The sequence below is a fragment of the Arvicola amphibius genome, chromosome 2 (genome assembly GCF_903992535.2).
Source record: "Arvicola amphibius chromosome 2, mArvAmp1.2, whole genome shotgun sequence".
Classification (NCBI taxonomy): domain Eukaryota; kingdom Metazoa; phylum Chordata; class Mammalia; order Rodentia; family Cricetidae; genus Arvicola; species Arvicola amphibius.
This window is the reverse complement of record NC_052048.2, coordinates 43,340,196-43,350,368: the sequence shown is the minus strand read 5'-3', so window position 1 is coordinate 43,350,368 and position 10,173 is coordinate 43,340,196. Positions and strand designations below refer to the sequence as shown.

The window sequence follows — 10,173 nt, the reverse complement described above, 5'->3', positions numbered from 1 at the left end:
ATGCACAAATCTCAAGTCCAGATGGATTAAAGACCTCAATATACATCTGACCACACTGAACCTGATAGAAGAGAAAGTGGGAAGTAGCCTTCAATGCATGGGCATAAGAGACCACTTCCTAAATATAATCCCAGTAGTGCAGACACTAAGAGCAACAATAAATTAATGGGACCTCCTGAAACTGAGAAGCTTCTGTAAAGAAGAGGACAAAGTCAATAAGACAAAAAGGCTGTCTTCTCTTAAAACAGATACAAATTTAAAAAAATATATATCTGACTTACTATATTTAAATTTCTTCATCTAAAAATAATTAAAATGATAGCAGTGATGATGTTGTTGTAGATGAATACTATCATAGCTCATTGACTTGCCATTTTCTTGTAACCAGCATGATATGGCATAACTTATAAAAAGAACAACATTAAATTCCCAAACAATAATTAACAAAGTCATGGGTGTTGCTCATACCTGCTAAGGCTGTTTTGATTCCAGGTTGTATATTTTAAAACACTGTTCTGCTGCCTTTCCAAACTGAGAAGTGTGTATTAATTTATAAGATTTTGATTCTCTGGCACTACCTGTATGGACTGAGCATCCTACAAATAAGTCCTAATGTCAAGTTTATGGTTCATAGTGTATATTTTAATATAAAAAAATGCAGTCTTCTACTCTGTACATTGGCTCTTCTTCTGCCTTTCACCCTTGTAAGGAAAACTTCCAGCCACATTAAATGTAAGAGCACATTCTCTGGAATCCCAGTGCCAGATGTGGGAGCCACCAAGGTGTAATAAATGAACTGATGAAGGGAAGAATAAGGGGAGAAGTGGGTCAGAATGAGTAGCACTCAACTGACTGAGTGTAATTACATGAAAGAGAAAGAAAAGACAGCAATTGAGTGCACTTAGATTCTCAACTTTGATTACAAAAGGTTTCTTTGAAAAGATGGTTAAATGAGATAAAGGATTAGATGATTAAGTACGTTAATTACTTAATACTGTTGTTTTTATTGTATGGTGTAGAATGTTCTTTGTTTATAGAATTGTAAACTATTAAATTTGATATGAAAGCAGCCTAGTTCACAAAGTTATTTCACACAACTCAAAAAAAGGTCATTTAAAAATAATTTACTGCATTAATTTCTGATGATTACATATGTTGGAGTACAAAGGACCTAGGACAACTTTCAGGAGTTTGTTCCTGCTTCCCTTCTTGCAAAGCAGTCTATTTTTTTCTGGTGTGACACTGAATAAGCTGGTCTAGTTTTACTTTCACAGGGGTTCTGGGATTCAAATTTAAATCATCAAACTTATGTAGCTGGTACATTTACTTGCTGAGCTATGTCCTCAGGACAGAAAAAATTAATATTTTTAACATTCTTGAAGAATTTTCTTTATGATCAAGCTTATTATAACATCCTATTTTCTAATGTTTGCAGAGATGAAATTTAATACACATGTATTCTCATCAAGGGGGAAGTAACTCGGTGGATATTTTCTTTTCTATCCCCAGGTGAGGGTCGTTTCAGCCGTCCTATTTTTATCCAGGAGCCACAAGATGTCATTTTTCCTCTGGATTTATCCAGATCTGAAGTCATTCTGACTTGTACTGCAAATGGTTATCCTTCACCCCATTACAGGTAAAACTCCTCTTCTTGGTACCAATGTTTTCTTCTTTGTGGTTACTTTAAAATGGATACATAGTAAGGATTCTCAGAAACAGTCTATATTTTTCAGAGTATACCTCAAGATATTTTCCCACTGCTATTCACCTTTGCCTAGACAAGTCATCTAAGCACACTCTAAACCCCCACACATTCCCTCACGCTGCATTTTAGGCATCATTTCTAGGTAAACACTACTATGTAACTGTTGCTTATTTGACATTTATTCTCAACATTAATCGAAAGTAGAGCCATACATACTTAGAACTGAGAAAGAGTAAGGACTATAAAAAGAAAAAAAAAAACACAGGAAGACAGACACGGATAAAGAAAGATTTAGTTTCACAACTTGACAAAGTTCTAACTTATTTTGCATTCAGTATACATCTACTTCAATTTAAGTACACTGTCTCATTTTATCCAAATACAACAGCTATGAAAATGGTTCTCTATAAACAAACAATCACAGTAAAACCTTCAACTTATCTCTGAAACTTCCCTGCAACTCCCATTGTGCCAAAATTATTAATTGTAGAAAAACTATGTTGGAAGCACTGATGTACATTCTAAGGCCTAGAGGGGATTTCTAGTACAGGAAAAAAATGTTTGTTTCTCATAGAGAATACTGTTTTCAAAGTCTTCATTTGTATGTTATTTATAATTGCTCTGGTTTATTTTTGTCTATCTAAAAAAACATATAAAGTGTTCTCTGGGATCTTTGCAATATACAATATATTTGCTTAGATTAAAATTTTAACAAAACACTTAAAAATAATAATCTTCTCCTCAGACATCCTTCAGTCTTCCAATCACTACAAAGAAATAAAGCAAAGGGCAGGGTGAAAGGAAGGATGAACATTTTTTTCTTATTTACTCAGTTGTAGTGTGAGTAGAATTAAAAAATCTATAAATATATGTAATTAAGTAGTATTTTTAAATGAAATATTCTTTTGTTGGTAAGAACTGTGGGCACTGTGAATATAGGAAGAAAAGTTATAAACATCAGAATGGCATTTGCTCATTTGGTATTTGGATTTTAAAAGCATACTGAAAGTTTTAATTTTTAGACATGAATTGAATTGACATACACAAAAAGCAACAATTAAGTAAATTTTAGAAAATTGGGTTTACTTTTCTGCCTTTTCATATTGTGATGAAATACAGTCCACATCTATATATCATTACTAGAGGAATTGGTCACACATTTAAATGGGAAAAGCTAAAGTCATCTGTGCATTGTCTTGGATTTAGCTCCCATTTCCTAGAATATATTCCTCATTTTACATTCATAACTAAACAGTTTAAAAGCTAAATCTTTTTATTATTACATTCTAAACCCAATGCAAGTCAATTGAGAAAAACCATTTTACTAATGGTTTTACTCAAATTGGGACTTTTTAAAATTTATTTTGCTGCTAAAAGAAAAAACAAAACCAAAAACGTCTTGAGGCTGGTGAGATTACTCAGTATTGAAGAGTCTTTGTTGCTCAAGTAAAGGACCAGGGTTTGATTCACAGCATCCAAATGGTATTGACAAGAGTCTGTAACTCCAGTTTCAAGAGATCAAACACCATCTCTGGCCTCTGTTGGCACTGCAAGTACATATTCCACAGGCATACATCAGGCAACCACTCTTACACAGAAAGAAAAAAATTTTAGAAAGGTGACATAACTTAATTTAACCTTAATTAACCTAATTAAAAATGGACAGTATAAAATATGATTAAGACATTCTTCTAGAAATACCATATTTGAAATTATAGTTTTGGAGTTTAAAAATTAATTCAGTTGATCAAAGACATAGGAAAGTTGTCTGGGATGGGAGGAATACCTGAATGCCTATATGTTTTTAAGTTTGTTAAATATAACTTAAATAAGTAAGGTATATTTAATATGTTTGTTTTGGCCGTACGTATAGAAGTATATACTACTGTATAGAAAGAGTTTATCAGTTAGTGCGTCAATGAAGACATAATAAGGAATATGGCTAGGAATTCTAACAGTGCTGAATGGCATGTGTTGCTCGAATATTTGTAAACTAGAAAGCTGAAAGCAAGCAATTTAGCTTCTTATTTTTAATTTTTATAAAGTGCTCGACATCCCTCTGTTTGCAGGATAAGGCACTCATGGCAAGAGACTTTGAATAAGAAAAGAATTAAATTTTTAATGCCTAAATGTCAGACACAGACCCAATTTCTTTAATAATACAGCAAAGGGCAATGGTATTTCACCCATTGTATTCTAGTGTATTATAAAATTTAGTTTCCACACTGCCATTTCTGCTTACATTTGTTTTTTTTTTCTTTTTACAATTTACTAATAACAACATAAAACTTAGATTATTTGGTAAATGTACACTAGAGAAAAGGTCTTTAATATTACAGAGTCCAAGGCTATATAGGGTTATTTCGTAAAAATTAGAAACAGTATAAGAGAGCTTTCCACTTAAAAATAAGAATTGTGCTTTGCTGTGGCAATTCGATCCTACAGACAGCCCTTGGAGGATCATTTCTCTTTTTAGCAAATACTCCCTTCTCCCTGGAGTGACGGTGGCCTTTCCTGGAGAGTATTTTTAACTGTGCTCCCTTAAAATTTTGGTTTATTGTTCTAATCAGGATCATAGCACCAAATTTATTCTATTTTCCCCCAAATGTATTGTTATATTGATTATTCTGTGGAGGGAAAAAAAGACACGTATATTCTTCTTGCTGCTGTTGTTCTGTAAATTCAGCAGAATAAACTGAAACTCATGGAAGCAATTAGCAATCTTGAAAGTAGATCTTTGGAATTAGTTAAAGAGTAATTTGAGTAAAGTCATGCTCAGTGAAACAAATGCTTTTATAAACAGGAGCACGATAAAGTCAAAAACGAAGAAGGGTTGTTTGTATAGTTTCAAAGCTCAAGGACCACATGAGATGATAAAGCTGAGTAACGGAGCCATGCAAAGGTCAAAGAGAGTGGGCTACTCAAAGCCAGTGGTAGGAGGGGATTGCTAATAACTAGAATAGGGACGAAAGTCAGATAGCTGAGAACTTCATCCCAAATGCTCTATCTGAAAGTGTATATATTATTTCTCTACATCATATGCTTTCTCACAGACAAAAGAAGTAGAAATACCACTGATGATTTCTGACTATTCTCCTTCTAATCACATATAGCCAGGAGAGAACCAACCCACTCATTAAGTGTTAGCCTCTCCTGAAAAAGAAGAGAGTCAGTAAAGTCTGAGGAGGTGTTATTCTTTCCTCAAACACTTCTCCACTTCCTGTTAAAGACTTCCTGCAGTCAAATCTGGTGTATGCTGTAACAATTTTACAGTGAATGGACACAAGGATGCACAGGGGAGCTGTGACAAAGCAGACAAGAGGACTTAGAGACAACAGGTTAAGTTTAGTCTCTAATATCAGCAGCAAACCAAGTTAGAATGTAGATTTCAGTGCTTTTCTCCAGATATCTCGGGCGGGCTCAAAGTGAGGTGCTTGTAAGAAGCACTGAAAACCGAGAGCAGATTTGTGAGACAACACACACAAAAGCATGCATGGATGTACACATTCCCAAAGGAAAGAAAATAGAGTTCTTAGTCATATTAGCCAGTCAGGTCTCAACCACTTAGTTGTGAAAGATATTCCTTAATAAAAGGATCCTCTTCCAGTTCAAATTCATCACATCTCCTAGAAACAATGTGTTAGTTCGTGTGTGTAAAATATTCACTCGACACACATTTTCTGGCTTGTGTCATGGGAAAATTTGCTTGGATATATAATGCGATCAGGAAAGTATGTCTGACAGTCACCTTAATGAAGTAAAACTATTTGCCCATTTATTTAAGCATATTAATTAGGACAAAGCCCACACCCAGAGCTGAACTCCTGATCTATATGCACAGCTTAATAATCATTGTACCATAGTGATTAGAATGATTACGGGGCCACTGTGAAAAATTCATTTGCTGCAGCTAAGCCAACAACTTTGAATTTGTGTTGAAAAACAATTACTGCGCTTAATTAGGAACATGTAATGATGACAGCAGTTGTTTCGGTGATTGATTCCAAAATTAAAGAGAGCTGGCAAACTAAGTATGGTATACCCTTCTCTTTGAAAATGATAGAGAACACTGAGGTCGGAGACCATGCCCTGTAAGTGAATTTAAAAAGAGGTTCACAGTGAGATCAAGAGAGATATTGGTATCTTGAGACAGCCCAGCTGGAAGAAAAGTTTTCTGTGTTTTCTGTCCTAAGAGCACAGACAAGAAGCAGTATGGACACATTATTACTGAAAAAGTGGTGGGAAAACCAAGCTGTATAGATGGACTCTTGATGGCTGTTGTTCATCTTCATTTTATTAAAAAGAAATTTACATATGCAGGAGGGGGGCAAATCATTATAAAGTTGACAGGATTGGTTCAAGTCCTCTGAATTATTAATATTTGAATCATCACTTTATATCTTTAGTAGTATGGAGGAGTACCCATTTTGTATTTCTTTTTTATTTTAGTAGGCATTAGTCAGATTTTTCTCCAGTGAATCTGTCACAAATCCATCCCCCCAAATTAATGGTATTCAAAATAACTTTGGGAATGCCATTCCTTTCTCACATTTACCCATCCTAACAAAACATTTTAAATATAATTTCACTCTTAATAGAAAAATCATAACTAGGTAGGCATATACCCTAAAAATATAATTTGAAAACTGTATGTATTATATAGGAAGAGGCCATTTAGTGGCAGACTCAGGACAAATACCCTAAAGCAGGTGTTCTCAACCTGTGAGTCATTACCCATTTTTGGCAGTCGAAGGACTCTTTCACAGGTGTGAAGGGGAGTCAACCATCAGAAAACACAGATATTTACATTATGATTTGTAATAGTAGAAAATTAAGTAACTGAATTAGCAACAAATACAATTTTATGGTTTGGGGCCACCACAACATGAGAAACTGCATTAAATGGTTGTAGTATATGGAAGGTTGAGAACCACTACCCTAAAATCAGGAGTCAATAGCAGAAGCTGAAGGGCTTTCACACCTTCCTTTGCCCTTCTAGTTTTCAACTAAGCATAGAGTTTTCATTTCAGAGGTCGCTTCCCAGAGAACCTAAGAAAGTTACTTACTTTTTCTTAGAGACATAATCATCAGTGAAAACATGGCCAGTTCTGCTGAGTTTTCACTAACTACAAATATCAGCTTTTACTTGCTGTCAATTTTATCCTGGAAACTCTTAATTAAACCTAGCATTAAATATGCAGTTCTGTCTGTGACTGGGGTTTTGCTTCTGAAAACCCCAATTTCATAAAAGTGCTATATTGAATGACTGAGTATGTGATAATACACTGTTATAGGCCCTCAAGCATAATCCTGACAATGAATAAAGAAAAATTTTGCTTTTTTAATTTCTGTATTTTTCTACCTCTACAAGTATGAGTTATGATTCATTACTTTTAAATGCCCATTTCCATAAATGCTTTAAATGACTACATACAAATTATAACTATGAGAGATATACTTCATTGATATGCAATGTTTATAATTTAAAGCTTGGTGTTGGGAGCTTTCCAATTCAAGAAGTAAATCTAGTAAGAGGTGGTGAGTCCATATTTACTGTCTTGAAAAGACCAAATGAAGTCCTCTAAAGCTATTTATGCTTCCTTCCAAATAGTGCTAATGCCCTTTTATAAGTAGATAATTCATACACCAAAGGACTGTTGACTATTAGCTAACTTGAGAGATTTTTGGCTTCTTAAAATAAAAAAAAAAATTCTCAAGCTGTATTTGTTTTGCTGGCATATAATTTTAGGTTGGCTTTCCTAAGAGCCATTGAAATATTTTCAATGTGATTAATTTTCCAAGTGGCAGACTCACAAAGACAATCACATTTTAAAGCTGTCGGGTTATTATTGTTTTGTTATCAGCCTTGAATGGGTATTGTCAGATCCTTGCTGGCATTCTTTGTGCTGCATGTAATGTAGCCTTCTTGGGTTTCTGTCTCTAAGTCATTTCTGACATTCAGTTTTGCAGTGTCAATTGTGAGGATTCGGGTATGGTATACATTATTCGAAAAATCTCTAAAGAAATGGATGTCAGAATTATTAACTGACATATAATTTTTTATTTCTCATGTTAAGAGCGCTAATGCCTTTCTGAATTCTTGTGTGTGAGCTATTGTAACTTATAAAAGGTTAAGAGCTTCCAAACAACCTATCAGTTTGCATCGCTGGCCCTAGAACAGTTGTATTTGCCAGGCTTGGTAGCATAGCCCTCTAATCTTAGCTTGTGCTACAGTAATAAAGGAGGATTGCAAATTCCAGGCTAGGGAAGGCGTCAGAGTGTGTTTGGGGTCAGCTGGGGCAACTTGATGAGAACATGTCTGAAGATTTTAAAAAAAAAAAAGTTAAAATGAGTCTGTCGATGTAGCCCAGTGGTACAGCACACAGGGAGAATATGTGAGGTCAGTCCTAGTTCAAACCCCAGTACTACAAAAAAAAAACAGAACATGCTTGCCCTTAGTGAAATTACAGAGATCTCCCAACAGGTAATCATGCATTTTGTTTTGTTTTTGTTTGTTTATTTTATGCTTATGTGAATTAAAATCATATATTTTCATGATAAATAACATTCGGTTCTTTATATTATATATGTAATTTTTTTTCTTTTGTTTCCTTGAAGGTGGAAACAAAACGGCACAGATATTGCCTTCAGCATGACTTATCGCTATAGATTAGATGGAGGCAGTTTGGCCATCAGCAGCCCCCGCACAGATCAAGATATTGGCACATACCAGTGTCTGGCCACCAATCCCGTGGGCACCATTCTGAGTAGGAAAGCAAAACTACAGTTTGCATGTAAGTTTGTGAGAAAATTCCATATTGAATATTTATCCTAGAAAATAGTCTGGTGATGTATCTATATTGGGCCAAAAAGACAGATTTTTTTTCAGTAATCTGCTCTTTGAAATCAAATGAAATTTTATGTGTACAAAAAGTTTTGGTTGTATAATTTATAAATCTAGGTTCCTAAGGATAATGGAAATCTGTTAATTTTTTGTAGATAAAAATATGTTTGTAATTATATGTTGTGAAGTACTCTTGAAGTACCAGTTACCAATATTAAGACATACATATAATATTGCTGCCCTTTCTTTTAATAAGGTGTTAGTGTGAACAGTACAGAAAGCAACCCCAAGGCAGTGGTGTCATGTGGGGCAGACGGGCATTTCTCTAGAAACAGCAGTCATACACCCACAGTGATATGTAGGTGGAAATAAAGTGGTTGCCACAGGCAGGCTTTGTATTAACTGTAACAATGTCCAGCTGCATCACATAAATGTCATCCAAGTAATTACCTTTGTGACATTTGGGGACATTAGCAGATGAACAATAGACACTGCTTCTTATATCCTGTATATATAGCGTTTCCAGGGACTAAAATACTTTATATTGGATTCAGTGAAAGCTTTTTTTGAGAGTAATTATATCTCACAATGTGGACAAAGTAGAAGGCTTGCATTTCCCCCCTGGTATGACTCCCTGCACTCTAGATAAGTAGGGAACTGAATGTTAATTGTTGCTGTCTGGTGGCTCAGGAATATGTCTATGCTGTCTATAACTTTCAAAAACCAAATTTAAAGACTCTGTTTATGTCTTATCCTACCCTGCAGATGTGTTATCAAGTGTATTCTGCACCAGAGATCACATGATCTACACAAGATGCTTGGAGGTGCAATGCTTGGCACAGAGCCTGCTTTGGTTTTATACATTATGTGCATATGCATATAACCAATAATCATTACAAGTTGATTTCTGAATTCCTCTTAGAGAATCACTTGAAAATATACTATATACTATACACATACCCTACAGAAATATACAGCGGTTAGAAATTGGTTTGTTTGGAAGGTGGACATCCCAGAACATTGCAATCAGATTATACACTGACAAATTGCAAAGAAAATTTCGTAACAGCCAGAATATTTATTTGGAAGTTCCCAAGTTTCTGTTGCATTATCTATTAAATATCAGACCCTTTCATAGTGGTGGAGGCTTGCAATGCCTTACTTGAGTGCTGAGACTATCTCAAAAAGAGACAAACATATAAACAAATTAAATAAATCTTGAATGTTTACACCTGAAAGTACCACATTATAGTTTATATAGCCACACATTTCTTTTTAATTGCTTGCACCCAAAAAAGTACGTTAAAAATCATCTCTATGATTTTGTTATCTTTTTTGGCTTAAAAAAATACATCTATTTCAAACTTTTCCTAACTAAAATATATATTTATCTTCGCCAAAATGGAAAAAAAAGTTAAACTAAAAAGAAGTTGGATTATTTACTTGCATAAGTGAGATAAGCCAGTTCTTTGGCTATATCTCCATTATTCTTTTTCCATTGGTGGCCTAATGGTTAATGGCTACTGTGCTTGTCATGTAAGCTTGAGGATCTGAGTTTGAACCTGAGCACCCATATAAAAGAAGCTGAATGTCCTGAAATAACCCTGTAATTGCAGTCCAAGGA

General features: G+C 34.6%; 1 protein-coding gene across 1 annotated transcript in view; it reads left to right on the top strand.

The window, feature by feature from the left end:
• Positions 1-1,517: 1,517 nt before the first annotated feature.
• The window catches only part of Cntn6 (contactin 6), a 211,805-nt gene continuing 203,149 nt past the window's right edge, over positions 1,518-10,173 (top strand). The window contains exons 1-2 of the mRNA XM_038319610.1: positions 1,518-1,636; positions 8,324-8,499. Of these exons, the coding sequence (XP_038175538.1) occupies positions 8,358-8,499 (142 nt within the window). The 5' untranslated portion in view covers positions 1,518-1,636; positions 8,324-8,357. The remainder of the gene's footprint in view (positions 1,637-8,323; positions 8,500-10,173) is intronic.